Below are 18,927 nucleotides of genomic sequence, written 5' to 3'. Positions count from 1 at the left end.
AACCTTTGGTGATATTGTGCTATATATCATTTTTGGCCCTTTCTCTCAACAGTGAAGAATCACCTGAACAATTCTCAGATCCGGATCTGGATTCGGATCTTCACCAAAATTTAGCGTTGCCATCCTTGGCCGGTCACCTACACACAAAAAATTTCAAAACGATTGCTTGAAAACTGTGGCCAAAAATCGTGTGACAAACAGACAAAGAAACAGACAGTCAACCGCTACAGACCAACATACTTGGCAAAAAATTTTTTCGCCAAGTAACAAACAGACAGAAAGGGGTGAAAACATATCTCCTTCACCTTTGGTGACGAAGGAGGTTATACTTTCACCCCTTTCTGTCTGTCTGTTTGAAATCCATAATTACTGAGATTAGACATTTAAATGTTTTAAACAAAATTAAACTTATTAAAACATACAGAACAAGAATTTGTGAGTACATCGAGGGGTAAATATGGCGCAAGCCAATCTAGTGATGCCCGGAGATTGGCAAATTGAAAAGCAGAGCCGGGCCAAAGGACAAAATTCTCCAGGATGCAGCACCACCTGCTGGTGGTTTCTTTAGTCATGTTTGACTCCACACAGCTCAGGGATGAGTAAACTACAGCATACCAAGTGAGCTGCCTTGCCATCCCTCAGCTAACACCGCCCAGCCTTACACGGAGATCTCCCATCCAAGGCCGAATCGGGCTCTCGGATTGCTCTGCTTAACCTCCGATACGTGACTGGATCAGGTGCGTCGAAGCCAAAGAATCATAGGCTAAGTATTGTTGCATGGAATAGATAATCCCTTCCCGTCGTACGACACATTACCACGTGTAGTGATTGATAATAATTGTAAAACCATCTCACAATAATAAATAAAGAAATTCTGATAAACCCACCAATGTTGTGAAGGTAATGCAAAGCAGAGTAGAGATGGGCTGCCATCTTATCAGGGCACTGCTAGTAATGTCCCACAACATGCTGGAATCAGCAATGATGGGCAGGAAAGCCGTCACCACAGGGCTGCGCTGTGCTGCTCATTTCTTTCCTGTGAAGGGTTAGACCGAGTGTCAATAACGGTGAAACATTACTGTCGGCTTCCATCAATGTGCCCACCAATCCAAGGAGAAATCATTTCAGGTGAAAGGTAAACTACAATACTATGACAGTATTACTACAGTATTTTAGGCAGTACTGCAGTATTATCAATATATATGGCCAACTACCGCCACCTATAAGGCCCAGATCTGACATTTCAACCACCTAGTCGTCTTAATGCGTGACTATGCAGGCAAAGTTTACCAGGTATTAAATCCTCTCTGGAAGGGAGACAGAATGGGGTGGTGGGAGGAGGGGCAGTTTAGATAATTAAGGGGTGGGCTCGTCACGTGCCCAAAAATAGACGTCTATTCACGAGCACCCGATGCCACCCTATACCTCTCCCTTCCTCCTTCACTGGCCTTTCCCCTCCTCTCTGAACAATATTTAACACCTGGCGAACATTGTTTGTGTAGTTCCAGATGAAGACCACCAAGTGGTTAAAACTTCAGACCTGAGCCTTACCCCAAGGCCATTGTTACAGTTGGTGGTGCCTCTTTATCCCAGAATATTAACTCTTTTTTCTCACGAGTCATTTTTCCATTTATTTAAATAGAAATTTATTTTGGAAAAGTTTTAAAAGCATAAAGTGCTGTCACCACACAATGTTCCTGTTTGTTGTTTACTTGTATTGCTTTACATTTTCCATGCGGAAAGCACCAGTCCCACCTGACCATTAGAAGCAATTATGTATCTGGGGACGTACTCTGTACGCACAAGGCTGCCTCGTGTATCGAACCGAAAGCAATTTGATCATCTGTCCACCGAGTAACTGGATGCGCCGAGTGCACTGAAACTTGCCTGTGACGTCAAAAATCACATGTTAGCTTGTTCACATGTACTCCGTCGTGGTTGCTGCACTGTATCGTGACGAGCGCAAGGTGTACGTTTCCTCATGAGAGGAAGATCTAAGTAGTCGTCACAAAACCGATGAGCTACTTGAACTTTAAAGATCTTAGGAACTACCTTTTCATCTTTGTCTTTTTTTTTTTGTTGTTGTCGTTGAAAAACCACATGGTGAAGAGTATGTAGTTCTCTTGAGTATAGGAGGTCAATTCACAAGATCTCAGACCCAGCAGGCTCAAATGTCAAAAACAGTTTTACAAGGTGGAGCCCAAAGTAGCCTTTTGTGCCACACGAATGCAGCTTGCTCAGAAGATTAATCAACGAGTTCGCTCAAAATCAATTAGTTAAAATCCCTGGTGACATCGTTCCGACACAAAAACGCTAAGGACGACACGACCTTTGCACGCCGCAAGGTCCACGTTCCACCCTCAGCTCGACAAACGACCCACCAACCCTCAGTCTGGCAAAGCCGAAGCAAAACAGGATGGAAGGAAATCCCGTTTCAGCAGGTTTGTCAATATGGCAGCGCTGCCTTTGGCCAACTCAGCACTCGGCTTGCAGGCAAACCTCTTACTTGGCTTACAACCATTTAGTCAGCCTGCACTTGTTATTTCTATTATTTTGTTTTCGTTTACAACCTTCCCCAGGGGAAAAAAATCCCAGACTTCACCCCTTAGGACAATATTTCTTGCGTCATCCTTCAACATGACTCCTTCTGTACAAGGCAGATCCAGCCATCGGAAAGAAGTCCCACGTCCCTGAACTGCAAAACACGATCTCAGCCAGACTGAAAATAGAGAAGACAAAGGTCAAGCCCTCAGACAACATTACTACACCAACAATAGCATTCCATCACCCACACATCTGAGAGGACGATTCCTTTTGTGCCGAGAAGCCCCCAAAACCTTGGAGTGCAAGATATGTATCGCCCGTAAATATACGGCGAGATCTGCAGAGCAAATGGCGACCGAACAAACCTTTCACGATTCTAACGAGCATGAAAACTCTGACACTGACACGGCGAAGCAACCTGACCTGGCTAGCAGACCTCCGAAGCCCAAGGGGCAGATTTCAAATGATGCCAAAGCTTGGTGGAAGTACAAAGCGTTTTTGGGATGAAGCTTCACGGATGAAGAGTGCAGCATTTGGCGCTCACTTGCCCAAAATGGAGCAAATATTATTTCACCTGACGTTTGGACATTTAGATTGTTAAAGTCAGGTGAAAACCAACAAAATAACCTATAACGGTACTCGGTGGAGGACATACCTCTGCCAGGCTGAACAGTTTACATTTTGTATCCCACTGATAGTGGGATCTGCATCCGGACGTGAACCAAAATTGAATTGGCTTGCTCTTGTCACCAAACCAACTCGTACACCAAGTTTCGTCCGAATCCGTGCATTGCCTATTGAGACATTGTGCTACATTTCCTTTTTGGCCCTATCCCTCAATGGTGAAGAATCACTTAAAAATGTTTTTATCGTATCCAGATCTGGATTTTCACCAAAATCAAATCAGTTTGTCATTGGCTTGACCCTCAACCTGTCCACTAAGTTTAGTCCGAATCCGTCCACTAAGTTTAGTCCGAATCCGTCCATAACTTTTTGAGATATCCTGCGCACACACAGACAAACAGGGGTGAAAAGCCAACCTCCATCTACGTCCGGTGGTGGAGGTAATAAACTTGAACCCAGAGTTAATTTTAATTATATGATGGGCATTCAAAAAGTCCATGCCAGGCCAAAGGTTTGTTACTTTTAATACTGTAGACTATGTTAGTAATTAATATATAAGTACCTTTTATAACTCCGTAAACACAGCGTTATCCTTTCCTTTTGGTGTGTGTTGGGCTGTTGTGAGTATCTCACTCGTATTACTTTTGAACACCTTTCATATTAGTGACAGTATGTAACAGTAACATGGATAAAAAACATAAAAACACTGCAGCATTCAACATGACCACCTGTTAAAAACAAACAAAGCATATGTATGGAGAGGGACACATTATTCTACAATAACATTCACCTGTGCAAATAAATAAATCGGACAAGAATGGACAAATTCCAAGCATTGCATGATGTACAGACTCCTCAAAGGCCCCCCATGTTTTCCAGCAAAATGCCAAGGTGTGCACCATTCAGAACACCAAGGGACGGAGGGTGAGGAGATGAAATCACAGGTCTCAATTTGGGCAATTTGTGGTCGTTTAACCTGCCCACTCACTGTCCCAGGTGGGAATCTGAGCAGTCACTGCTGGTGCATCTGCATGAAGGAAACAGTGTGCAAGGATAATTGTATACCTGACCTGCATGGACACCTTTACGAGGCTTGCGGAGCGCTTTCATGTTTCCACTACGAGGAGGGAAAGCAGGGGCAAGTGTCTATGCCAAGGTTTAAACGATAAATCATCTCTACCAAATACATTTATCTCTTTTTTTTTTTTTAAGTCACAGGTTCAGTTTAGAGCAATCTTTCCATATTGATGGTTTGCAAATCCAAATTGATTGCAAATCATCACAATCTTTGTATTTACATTGATCTTTTCCAATCGTGTTTTAAAAGTAAAAACTTTATGACGAACAAATGCTAAAGGTATGTGAAGACGGTAACATAGCGGAATAGCAAATTGCTCATTTCATGGTCAGTCCCTTGGGGGTCAAAGCCAAATCAACCGCACTCAAGAAATGAAATTTGGTTCATTTTTATCTCAGTTCAATAGTTTATCTCATCACCAAACAGTTCAATAGTTTATCTCATCATCGCCCAGTTCAATAGTTTATCTCATCACCACACAGTTCTTTAGTTTATCTCATCATCGCCCAGTTCAATAGTTTATCTCATCATCACACAGTTCAATAGTTTATCTCATCATCACACAGTTCTTTAGTTTATCTCATCATCACCCAGTTCAATAGTTTATCTCATCATCACACAGTTCTTTAGTTTATCTCATCATCACCCAGTTCAATAGTTTATCTCATCATCACCCAGTTCAATAGTTTATCTCATCATCACCCAGTTCAATAGTTTATCTCATCATCACACAGTTCAATAGTTTATCTCATCACCACACAGTTCTTTAGTTTATCTCATCATCGCCCAATTCAATAGTTTATCTCATCATCGCCCAGTTCAATAGTTTATCTCATCATCACACAGCTCAATAGTTCTTCTCATCATCGCCCAATTCAATAGTTTATCTCATAAACCCACTGTGTCCTTCATTCAAGAAAAAAAACATCCCGATGTTACTCAGCTTCATCTATACATTTTCAGGAGAAAGGTTAGCAAAATTGTCATCACATGAAGGAAAGGGCCAAACATAAAGAGTCAGTGTGGATGGGGGTTACTCCCTCCACAGAGATAATCTAAATACACAATGGCTCAAAACAAGATGTACCAGTATTGGCTAATAACATAGGTTAGCATTGGCCAAGAAATAATATAGGTTAGCATCGGTCAAGCAATAACATAGGTTAATATTAGCCAAGCAATAATAAAGGTGAGCATCGGCCAAGGAATAACATAGGTTAGCATCAGCCAAGCAATATCGGTTAACATCAGCTAATCAATAATATAGGTTAACATCGGCCAATCAATAATGTAGGTTAACATCGGCCAAGCAATTATATAGGTTAACATCGGCTAATCAATAATATAGGTTAACATCTGTCAATCAATAATATAGGTTAACATCGGCCAATCAATAAAATAGGTTAACATCGGCCAAGCAATAATATAGGTTAACATCGGCCAAGCAATAATATAGGTTAACATCATCCAAACAATAATATAGATTAACATCGGCTAATCAATAATATAGGTTAGCATCAGCCAAGCAATAATATAGGTTAGCATCGGCCAAGCAATAATATAGGTTAGCATCGGCCAGGCCAAGAAAGCAGAGAACAGCAGTCTCTTAACCATGACATAGACTTGAAGTTAACCCTTGCCCTCCCCATCCCCCTCTCCCCCAACCATAACGCCCTTTACAGACGCTGCGTTTCATTCCAAAGTGGAAAAAAGTAAAACGTTTTGGATCTGAATATGCCAAGGTATTCGGGATTGCTGCCAACAAACTGCCTTTAATTCTTCTTTGGTTTCCATATTTGCTACGTTTAACGAGGTGGTTGGATCTGAAAAGCCTGGAAAGTTTGTGCATTCACACATGCTCTCTGAAAGTAAATCCATGCATTAAAAGTTTCTATCGAGTATCATCGAATAGTAATGTTTATCAGGACTTCATGAGAGCATTTTGACTGCTTTAATCCATGTCCATGTGTAGTTTAAAAAAATGCAGCAACCTTGAGTGCTGGCGACACAAAGATAACAGCTTTACGAGTGTTTGTAATACCATACTTGCGTATTTGCACGATTCACATATAACCTCGTGGGTTTTTGTTATTTCACAAATCAATTCCAAAATGATTGCGCAAGACTGGTATCGATGTCGACTTTTGCAAATCACATCCACACGTGCTACTGCATACCACCGTTCTTTGGTGACGGTTCACGTTACGACCAGTCAATATGGAGATCACGTCCTGATCGGGCACCCGCACCTTGCATCCGTAGGTTCACAATCGGCGATGATGAGTATGTGACATTTCACAACCAATGGGGTACACCAAAAAGCAACACCTGGCTGGCTCCACAGAAATTATGAGGAAATCATGGAAGTTACCTTCGCTGCTTATCTGTAGAAACATCTGTGTAAGACCCTGGTGACTCAACCAAGACCACAGGTGATGGGTTAGAGCAGGTGTTTAGAATTTGGCCACAGTGCCAACATACAATGGCCTAGTCTTGCCAAAGAACCCTTGGAATCTTTCACGCCGACTAGTAAAAACGTGCGTACGAGACGCCAGCCTTGCTCTCCCTGCGAATCACCAGGACAGCAGCTTTATAGGCTGGTCAGGAATCAATCATATAAGATACAGCTCAAAAGGTTATGAACACGCTACCTCTGAGTTATCTAGTCATCCCAGTTGTTACTTAATGGTGAATATTATTCACACACAGATGCAAAATGGGGAAAACCCCACAACAAACCAGTTTAATAGTTCTCGGGTTTTGAAATATGGGTTTTGTTTGTTTTGAATCCATTGCGTTATTGCAAGACTAGTTTTTTTAGGCAATAACTATTTCAGTGAATATGTGACAAAAAAACAATTCTTCTATAATGTCGGCAGTCGAAATGCTAAACCGTGTGCGTGATATTCCGCAAATCCAGGAAGCTCAACAGGTAGAATGTTCTGGCCTTGAACGAACGTGTCTCCACTCGAGCTCACATTTTATTGGCTTCCAGTCAAAAATTCTTTCCGTTTCCCATGAGCATGCAGTGGTGAGAGATCATCAAAATGAAATGCAGACATCGCAGTGGCATTTCTATTGAGAAAAGAAAATATGGAGACTTCCTTTAAATCGCATGGCCCAAAGGGGTAAACAGCACATGTCACTAATCTGGGATGATCCAGCTAAACCAACTCGCAAAATGGCTCCGGGTATAGAGGACGCCTCACGAATGGCCTTTGCACGTTCACTTACCGTGCAGGCTTTGAACGATGTCAATATGATGTTTTATTGTGGACTAGTATGGGATTATGTAGTGAGAGATTTCCCTGCCGTGGAATCACAAACAAACTGTACATTTAATGAGATTTTTTAAAAGTTTAACAAAAATTTTGTTTTCGCCAATAATCTATCAGGTTGTCATGTGCAGTGATTTGGCCGTGCGGGATGTATCTCGGGTCTTTGGTCACTTCAACAGAAGGGGGAGGAGAGGTGGGACTCAGATGTTCTAAAATAATACAGAAAGCAAAAGTAGAATTTATGAAGATGAGAGTAGTCTGAAAATACAAATAAATACAACACAAGAACAAAGTTTAAATGTTTTTGACAGTGATGTAAAATATTTTCTTCTCTTCGGCTGTGAAGCGTTGAAAGATACCAAAGTCATTGTGCAGAAACTAGAATCCTTTATTTATGTCCATCACAAAAAGATTTTGTGTATCTTCTGGTCAGATAGAGGGAGCAAGGAGGAGGGAGAAAGAAGAGGTGGAAAGAGAGGAAATTAAAATGAGAAGGTGGAGATGGATTGGACACGTAGCATGTGTGGAAAACAAAAACATCACAAAACGAGTCGTACACTGGAAGCTTGGAGGTCGAAGGAGTGTCGGACGACCTACGGAGACCCGGCGGTGCACGGTGGAAAAGGAGCTCAGGTAGCTATAAACGGCCTGGAGGGCGATTGGTGAGCGAGTCCAAGATGGACGAAAGTGGCGAGAGTTCCTTAAGAAGGTCCATATTCAGTCGGGCATGAGAAGATCATAAGCAAGTAAGCAATCAATCGGGTTTAGTTACAAAATGGAGATGGAACACAACATAGAGTGGGGAGTTAAACTACTACTACCACACCGATTACAAATATCTGTACATCCAGCATATTTCACCAGAACTTGATTGCCCATTGCCCACCGATTGCAACATTAATGAGGCGCAGTTATGCCAGGTGAAGCAGTGCCTCAAGCTGTCCCATAAATTAGGACATTCCCCTGGAATTTTCACAAGTTACAGGTCATATGATAGCTTACTCCTTTTGAAAGCTACTGTGGGGTCCACTGGAGTGGTAGGAGATGAAAAATCCAAATTTAAGACGAGCTCCTCGTTAATCAAGCAATGAATGGATGTCCTGAATCTCAAGATTGTTGTCGAGAGGCAGGTGTTTTTGGACATTGCCCGAACATTTGATGCCATTTGACACCCAGCTTTGGTCACGAAGCCGTCTATGCTCGTGGCATCGAAGGTCCTCTCGATCGTCTCACAGAATTAATTTGTGCACACAAATAGAACGTTGCTCTACAATTGGAATTCTTTATTCTAGTTTTCCTTTGGAGGCTCGCATCTCTCATTGCATCATCCTGGGTCCTCTCTTTTTGATGCATGCTGATGACCTCTCTACCTCTGTGGAAAATCCTTCAGCATTTCTCACACAATTCTGCCTTGTGCCAGACAGCTCCTCGGCTCTTTGACAAGAAGAGAATATAAGACCACCTGGAATATGTTCACTTCAATGTGGAAAGGTATTACATTGCAACTGTCTCTCAACCATCAATCCTCTGGCAGAGGTTCATTCCTTGGAGCTCCTTGACCTAATAAGCTGCCATGATCCGTCTTGGGCCCAATCACATGTCCAATCTGGCCTCGAGGGTTACGCATGGCATTAGCATTCTGTGCAGAGCTACGCGCTTCCTTGGATATTGTCCGTTCCTCACAACATACAACGTATATTTCATCAGGGGTTCGAAGATAGCTCCCCTGTGGACTAGTAGCACTACTTCACATTTTGCACCCCTGGAGTCAGTGGGATATAAGGCTGTCAGGGAAACTGGTATTTCTCAGCAAGAATTTGAAACACAGGGACTGTTGTTTTTTTTTTTCTATACCTCCAATGACAGGGTGGTTGAACCTTTTGTGTGGTCGTGGTCTTGCACCTTTCTCAACTCGCAGCAATGGAGGCAGTTCACCTCACATCAGGGTCTTACCCCATTTGACCTTTCAGTTCAGGCTCATATGCCCCCTTCATCTTATCTCCCATAACCTTCTCCATTCTGATTAACCTTTCACATTTGTTGACCTCTAACCTTTTCTATCTGCATTTAAAAGTCATCAGTACGTAAACGTGGTTTTATAACATTGTGTTGCGTGACAAAAACTCGAGAAATATGTATGTCCAATTCCTGCTCACATGAGAGAATAAAGTAGTTATTTTTTTTATTCCAGAGCTCCAAAATGCTCCAAATTTTCTCCAGGAAGCCTTCATTAGGGCTAGTGGGACAGCTGCCGTGGTCAATTGGGTCTCCACAGTGAGCTGGGAAAGCCACAGCACATGCCTCATCCACCAGACCGAGCTCCTGACTTTTACACCCCAGGGGGGCTTTTCATCCTCCCAGCATCTGTGCCTGCACACCTCCCTCTCCCTTTTCACAGCTCACTCTCTCTAGAAACTCTCTCAATGAAAGTATATGGAAGAAAGAAAAGCAGAGATAAGAGGTAACAATAACACAAAACACACCTGTGCTCCCTGTGACAACAGATAAGACAACAGGTCTTCAGAGCTTGCATCCTGTTGCTCCCACACCTTGTTGCTGGTCGGCCTATACAATGCTCTTTTATCATGACCTATTTCCGCCAGCCTATTCCCTCGAGCATTCAGGCAGTTCATGGGCCTACATTGTAAACTCAGAAAAATTGGATCAAGAGTTCAAGTCCAGATCAGAACCACACCACCCTGATCTTTCACACGTCATACGGTCCCGATGTCCAGGTCAAGGGTGCTCTCTGAGACACTTAAATGCATAAATTATGAAAGTATTAATCATCCTTAAATGTAGGAAAATCTAAAAATGAAGAAAATAAATCACAAAGTCGCCGAATGACGGATGAAAGGGAACAGCCGGCCATTAAAGCAATGCGCTCGAATGAGATCCCCATTTGTGCGTCCTCCAGAATCCACCAGAAGCTGCTTAACCTGCTACCATTAATACTGCCACTCTACGGAGCCAAGCTTCCCACCAAACAAATGAAAGGTGAAAATGAGGGAATGAAACTCTCACAGGAGAAATTTAGAAAACATCTGAAAAATCTGTCCGTTGCTAAACTTCAGTCGTCCGTCTTTCAATACTCTTACCACGGCTCTTTATTCGCTCAATTGCTTCACCTAACTCCGGTTGAGTTCCTGTCCCTCGGTGAAACAGACGCATATAGTGGAGAACATATTGTACGTCACATGATTTTTTGGGATTGGGTACAACTGCTTTTCTCTGCAAGACAATATGCATACCTTCACAAACTTTACACTTTTCCACCCCTGAACAGTTACCTTTGGTAAATGTAAATGTATTGTGCTTATGGCATTTACCCATTGGCCAAATTCACACACACACACACACACACACACACACACACACACACACACACACACACACACACACACACACACACACACACACACACACACACACACACACACACACACACACACACACACACACACACACACGTAGTGGTGATATAGAACACGCCAGATTTTCACATGATGCATAATGTATGGTGCGTCACGTGTTGTGGGATGGCATACACCGACCAACCTTTCCGCGCACGACGCATAACACAACATGAGTAAGAGTTGGACGGTGTACGGCGACCTTTAGTTACCCTTGGCACCATCTACCCTGCAATACCATGACGAAGGTGGAAACATGCGGCACCAGGAACCCCACAAAGCTTGCCAACTTTTATCGATGGAAATTTATTATATTGTGACTTTTTATTCATGAAAGATTTGGTTCTTACCACCTGTTCCACAAATCCACAAAATCAGGACTGCCACCAATCAATGAAGTCATCATTTCAGAAGAAGTGTACATCATGCCTTGGAACCCCCCCCCCCCTTCCCCAATAATTCTGCATTGTCACCAAGTATCTTCACGGTACGTCGGGAAACGGGCAGAGAAACAAGATTCGCAAACTGAACAATGATATCGAGACAAAGTGCATTTTAACAATGAAAAGATCGCGCTCTCGTCCTTCATGCATCCTCACGAGATAGCAACAACAATTGTACAACAACGATAATCATCATAAATATAATTCGAAAAGTGTTTGTTTGTTTGTTTGTTTGACAGTTTTGCACTCCTGAACTATTTGACGGATGAGTTCAGAACTGGTGATTGTACTTGGGGTGTGCCTGGGAAGGTTTTAAGCTTGATGCTCCTGAAAGAGGGAACATTATGAGAACCGACCCACTGGATGAACAATACAAATTGCCTTTCAAGGAACTTCAACGGAGGAAGCCTTTATGCCCATCAAGCCTGTGCTGCGGTTGCCAACCTATGGTTGTTTGTCCGTGCTCTATCCTTGTTAATGCTAAGTGTCAAGCAAGGAAGCAGCATGTACCTTTTAAAAGTCTTTGGTGTGACTCGGGTGGGGGTTCGAACCACCAATGGAGCGGATCATGCTCTAACCATTGCATTACTGAGTCTGATTGAATGAGTGGGAAACTGGGGGTGGGAGATGTATGGCAGGCTTTTAGGCAGGAAAAACAAATTTCAAAGCCCTGGGGGAGTTTGAGGTGGGGCGAGGACCACAAACTTGTGAAAGCACCATGCAGTGATGATTCCTACCAAGTTACATCGAAATCGGGTTACATCTAAAGTAGCGATCCCGGAATGGTAATGAACTTTGACCTTTAAATTGACAAACTTAATGTGCAAATTTTTTGATGGAATTTGCAAGGCATCAGGAGGCCTTGGTTCACAGATGTTCCACAAAATTTGGTGAAAATAGGACTCTTAGTTATAACATCACGAGTGATCAAGATTGTGGTCAAGTTTCATCAAAATAGTGTAGTTTCAGAGAAGAAAGAAAATATCTTTTTTTGGGGGGGGGGTCAAACTGGACTCGCTTTGACCCCTCGTAGACCCTCTTAGACCCCGATTTTATTTTATTTTTTTAATACCGTGAACAAACTTCAGTAGATCACAGATGATGAAGGTCGTGGTGAGGTTTCATCAAAATCGTGAGTGTGTGGTTTCAGAGAAGAAGATCCGAGTGTTTACATACTCACTGACTGACACTCAATGACCGACTGACTGAGGGACACCGCACGATGCTAATACCTCACCTGAACTATTTTCCAGGAGAACTAAACATCGTTACATATTTCACGCGTCGCCCAATGTTGATTGCATGTCCAAAGCTTCATATTAAAATACCCGCCTGGTGTTATTTAACGGTAGAACATGATCTCAAGCTCAAGACCCTAAGATCTTTTGCCAGCTACATTAACCGTTAAAGCCCGAGTGTTTCTCATGCACCAAGATTAGAGTAAAGTGTATTTTATAATTGGTCCAACAATGCACCGACCGAGTGCGCCATTTGACTTATCGTACGGATATGCTCATTACAAAAAGCAAAATTTTATATAAATGTCGAATTTGGCAAAACATAAAGCAAAACTTTCTGAATTCAACTATGGATTGTTATAAACTTGTGCGAACATGACATTGATCGCCGTGCCCCTGATGCAGTGAAGGGTTAGGGGAGGAATTTTATTTAATTGTTTAGGGTGCTGTTGATAACTTGCCTACTCTTCATGAAAGACACAGTGAAAGAAGTAGTCGAAGAAGTAGAACAACCAATGCTGGAAGTTGGGTCCGCCGACGAAAAAAAATCCTTCCGAAGTACCGCTCACACGTGGATGCTTCGCCCGACATATCAAACACCAGGATGAGAGTTTATATCTGGATCGAGATTCAAACCCAGGCTCGATAGTACAGAGGTGAGTCTGCTCCCTCTGGGTTACTCTGCTTGGCCCATAATACTGATGAAAGCTGTTCATTTTTTTAAGCGGTGAAGCCGCTTCAATATTTGCGTATGTCCTTTCTTCTATCTGTCTGTCAAAAATAACAAAGAAGAACCTTTCTAGCCCACCATGTTTAATTCTAAAGGATAATGTGAGAGGGTAATTCAAATGGGTAAATATAATGGGGTTTGTTCATTTCTCGGCTTTGCCTATTTCATATTAAACGAGAAGGTCACTCGGTAGAGCGCATACCTCCGCCACGTAATGCCTGATCCACGAGAACATATCGGGCCCAATACATTTTTGAAATATCATGCTATACCGGACTGTATCGTTTTTGGCCCTATCGCTCAATGGTGAAGAATCACTGAAAAAATTAAATAATTCTTGTATCCAGATCCAGATTCGGATCTTCACCAAAATCGAATCGGTTTGTCCTTGCCGCACACCCAACGTGTCCACCAAGTTTCGTCCACAACTTTTTGAGATATTGTGCTAAATATCGTTTTTGGTCCCCATCTCTCAATGGTGAAGAATCACAAATATAAATTCTAGTCGTCAGATCCAGATCCAGATCTTCACCAACATCTAATCAGTTCGTCCTTGTCACCCACCGAACCTGTCTACAAAATTTCATCCAGATCCGTTCACAACTTTTTGAGATATCCCACACACAGACAGACAGACAGACAGACAAACAGACAGAAAAGCTTGAAACCATAACCTCTGTCACCTTCGGTGGTGGAGGTAAAAAGCCAAATTGAACCGGATCCTTCGGACACGGGTGCGATTTTCTTTTTAACTTAAGAGCTGAATGCTGATGCAAGCAGACAAGCAACATCCACACCATCCCATCAGTATTTATGGACAACGATTCCCCTCACCCAACATCCTACAATTAGCTTTGTCTAGCTTACATCCCTTCCTTTTACCCGTCCCCCACTCGGGCTCTTCCTCATTCTACATCCATTAAAGCTACAGATGTGCCATCCTGGAACACTTTCAGGCTGGCATCGAGATCAAGAGCACACTTAAGCAATGACTTAGCAATGCAAAAGTCTTATAAGCAATGACCAGCAGTGCAAATTTTACACTGGACCATAGAAATGATCGGAGAGGAACGTGGCCGTCATATGGACTCAAGAGCTTGCATCATGGAGAAACAACATAAAGCTCAAAGGAGTGCATAAAGTGTTAAAAAGTGAACAATAACACAAACTATAATGGCACTCAGTGTAGTGCATACCTCCACCTGGCTGAACAGCTTACGTTTTGTATCCCACTGATAGGCCTGATCTGCATCCAGACCTTAATAAAAATCTCATCGGCTCGTTCTCGTCAGCGACCCAACTCATCCACCTAGTTTTGTCATAACTCGCACACAACTTTTTGAAATATTGTGCTACACATCGTTTTTGGCCCAATCTGTCAACGGTGACGAATCACTTAAAAAATTAAAAATTCTCATATCCAGATCCGGATCTTCACCAAAATCGAATCAATTCATCCGTGTAAAACACTCAACCACCGCACCAAATTTTGTATGAATCTGTCCATAACTTTTTGAAAGATCCTGCTTGTAGACAAGCAGACAGACAGACAGGTGTGAAAACATAACCTCCATCCACCTTCGGTGGCGGGGATGATTATTTCGAAATGAAACCGAGGAAAACAGCTCCCTGCTATCACCATGGGAATATACATGGTCGATGAGTCAAAACATAGAAGCCTCACTACTGGGATACAATCACCTGTTCCTTTTTCTCAAAGGTGAACACGTCATAGAAGAAACAACTAAAGTGGAACCAGTAACCCAACAACAAAATGACTTTCTCAAGTGACCAGATGCAAATACGAACCTCGAGTCGTTCGTTTCCTCAATCCAATTCTGCTCAATCTTTCCATCTTTCAGCCACAACACATCTTGAGAGTTAAGAAAACAAAATAAATTAGAGCATCACACTGGAGATAGAAAGTAAGTTGTGGGCCTTGTCATGGGCCAAGCTCTGCCTGTTTGCAAGAGGACAAGGGAGGGCTCCCACGGGCCCTCGGGCGGTGCCCGGGCATAGACTCCGCCACCCTGGCGACCAGCATCCGGGGGAAGGAAAGTCGCTTATCCCAAAGGCAGTCAGTCAGAAACGGCATTAGTCATTGAAATGCTCATAAAACTAATGAAACTAATATCATCTTCAAGAATAACTTGTGAGAACTCTCAAAGCAGATCACCAATGGTATATGAAAAACGACAAACTTCCCACACCGTGCGACTGTCAAACTTGCATTCTGACCAAGAGTCAACATCTATCTTAGTCATTTTTGCAAAGAAACGTTTCCCTGTCTTTTCAACCAAAGAAAACCAATCAGGTATTTTGTGAGGCTACATTTACCAAGTGAGTGAGAAACCCCGTTAACAATAACAGATTGACTGGCATCTGCCACCTGTCAAAACCCTGTATGATCCATTCCCACCCACATCGAGATGAAAGAGATCAAGATTAATCTTCGAAAAACCTGCTGCTGCGTTTAATCCGGAGTTTAAAGGAGATTAATCGAAAAGAACATGTGATAAAACAATCGATTGAAATCATCTGAGAATAAAAATGCGTTTCCCTGTTTTGCGTTCCTGGTGGAGCACACAGCTGTGATGGATCTGGGTCTCCCAAGTTCAAATCCCATTACTATGTTCACTTGTTCATTGTGTCTAAATGTCCTTGTTATTCATGTTCAAGTACATCGATGCATCCAAACGTCCGAGCATTGCATATAATATGTGGTGTGTTTTGAAAAAGTTCTTGGAATAAGATGTATTAATCTAAGAAACACCATTTTTGTTTCTGATTTCATGAATACTGTGTGTGTGTTTATATATTTATATATATATATATATATATATATATATATATATATATATATATATATATATATATATATATATATATATATATATATATATTTATATGTATATATATATATATGTATATATATATATGTATATATATATGTATATATATATGTATATATATATATGTATATATATATGTATATATATATATATATATATATATGTATATATATATATATATGTATATATATATATATATATATATGTATATATATATATATATATATATATATATATATGTATATATATATATATATATATATGTATATATATATATATGTATGTATATATATATATGTATATATATATATATGTATATATATATATATATATATATATGTATATATATATATATGTATGTATATATATATATATATGTATATATATATGTATATATATATATATATATATGTATATATATATATATATATATACATATATATATATATATACATATATATATACATATATATATATATATATATATATATATATATATATATATATATCTTCTTCTTCTTCCGGCTGTTCCCGTGAGGGGTCGCCACAGCGGATCATCCATATGATCCGCCCGCATAGTGATTTGGCACATGTTTTACGCTGGATGCCCTTCCTGACGCAACCCTGGTCGCCTCTTACGACATGGGGATATGGTACACCTATTTTAACCGGGGTATACACCGGGCCCAGTACAACTGGTACTCATTTCGCCGACCTTGGAAGGATGACAGGCTGAGTCAACCCCCTGGTGTTATACGACTTGGTATATACATATATATATATATATATATATATATATATATATATATATATATATATATATATATATATATATTCATGGCCCAACGGGGCTTGAACTTAGGACTTTTTGGGTCCCAAGCCGCTTCCCTAACCACTGCGCCAACACCAGGCTCATATATATATATATATATATATATATATATATATATATATATATATATATATATATATATATATATATATATATATATATATATATATATATATATATATATATATATATATATATATATATATATATATATATATATATATATACATACATACATACACACACACACACACACACACACACACACACACACACACACACACACACACACACACACACACACACATATGTACATATACACAGTAGCGTGTATGCTTACACATTGTAAACAATAACGAACCGTGTTTCCCCATTGTCTCGGGTTGCTTACCTGCATTTGTTCTTTTCATTTATTTTTTTCATTTATTTATAATTTCATTTACGGATGGTTGCAACGGTTCTGTGACTTTTCCCGGTGTACCGGCTTCGATGTCCATCGGCAGGCAAAATTTCAGCTTTCGATGTCACTCAGAAAGTACTGAACCTTAATATAGGTCAGTCAGTCAATGGTTCGAATGAGCTTTATATAACAGATACACTGGATATCTTCGATACTAATAAATGTCAGTGTGTGTGTGTGTGTGTGTGTGTGTGTGTGTGTGTGTGTGTGTGTGTGTGTGTGTGTGTGTGTGTGTGTGTGTGTGTGTGTGTGTGTGTCATTGATTGGTATCTACATATGTAGGTTTCAGAATGTGGAATTGAGTCCTCCCAGGGTGGGCTCAAAGTATCCCCCTTCATTTCAGTTCGGGGTCCCGATTCATGAACCAAGCTGTGGAGTTTTCTGTTCTCAAAGTTTTGTGTCGAGGGCTCTCTTCAGGATCGTTACTGAGCCCCGGACAGCTTCCAACTGGAGTTCGTTTGTAATAAAATGCCCAGGGATGGTGCGTCATCCGTCCATCCGTCCATCCATCCACATATACTTGCAACTTCTTCTCAGAAACTACACATACGATTTCAATGAAATTTGACCACAACATTCATCATCCGTGATGACATTTAAAAAACGGGGTCTGAAGGGAGAGGTATCTGCTTTCTTCTCAGAAACGATACACACAATTCCGATGAATCTTCCCTGGAACCTTCATCATCCATGATGTGCCAGACTTAGTTCATGACATTAGAAAAATTGGGCTCAAAGGAGATTTAAGGGGGCTTGCCCCCCAAAATATGTATTTACTTTCTTTTATGAAACCACACACACAATTTCGATGAAACTTGATCACAACCTTTATCACCCGTGATGTACCAAGGTTTATTCATGGCATTAACAAAAAAAAGCAAATCCAGAGGTATTTACTTTCTTCTCCATGACATATTTTGTGGGTCATCCATGCCTACCAGTGGTTGCCTGGTTATCTTATCCAGCCACTACCAGGTGAGCACCCAGGGGTAATGCCCCTATGTTTAATATCTCCATGAGGTTCTTTGTCATCATTCCTGTCGGTCCACCATCATTGGCACAACTTTGGCATTCTTCATCTTCTTAGATCTTCTCACTTCATTCTTGAGGTCATGGTCTTTGGTCATTTTCTTGATTTCTGCTTCGTTTAGTCCAAAATCACCAGTATTAACACCTCAATAAGCAATGCCTTCTTCTCTTTTTTTGTACTTAAGTATGATATCTGGTCACAACGCTTTGTTTTCAATGTTCACGCTCGATGGAATCACTAGGTTGTACGTGAACGGTATGTGGATGCCTTCTTCTCTTGTACGCGAACTTCAATGTTTTCAGTGATTACTTTTGGTTCATGTTCTTACAAATTTTCTATAACTAGGATATCAAAGTTTTTGCAGATGTTCCAGCGGATTACATCATAAACTCTGTCGTGTCGTTG

At 41.0% G+C, this 18,927-nt stretch overlaps 1 protein-coding gene across 10 annotated transcripts in view; it reads right to left on the bottom strand.

The window, feature by feature from the left end:
* Positions 1–18,927, bottom strand: part of LOC147020680 (hyaluronidase-2-like) — a 65,969-nt gene that overhangs the window by 28,315 nt on the left and 18,727 nt on the right. For 7 of the 10 annotated variants that reach the window (XM_085896212.1, XM_085896211.1, XM_085896210.1 and 4 more), the window contains one exon: positions 888–1,036. In XM_085896212.1, coding sequence (XP_085752338.1) covers positions 888–968 — 81 coding nt within the window. In that variant the 5' untranslated portion in view covers positions 969–1,036. Of the gene's footprint in view, positions 1–887; positions 1,037–2,602; positions 3,530–4,238; positions 4,286–15,157; positions 16,052–18,927 lie in introns of those variants that run through there. The other 3 variants (XM_085896209.1, XM_085896214.1, XM_085896217.1) reach the window with 3 other exon arrangements.

This window comes from Eptatretus burgeri, chromosome 9 (genome assembly GCF_056783735.1).
Source record: "Eptatretus burgeri isolate ZD-2024b chromosome 9, Ebu_testis_v1, whole genome shotgun sequence".
In the NCBI taxonomy this organism is placed as follows: Eukaryota; Metazoa; Chordata; class Myxini; order Myxiniformes; family Myxinidae; genus Eptatretus; species Eptatretus burgeri.
Note: the sequence above shows the minus strand (reverse complement) of the source record. Positions and strands in the feature narration are given on the sequence as shown.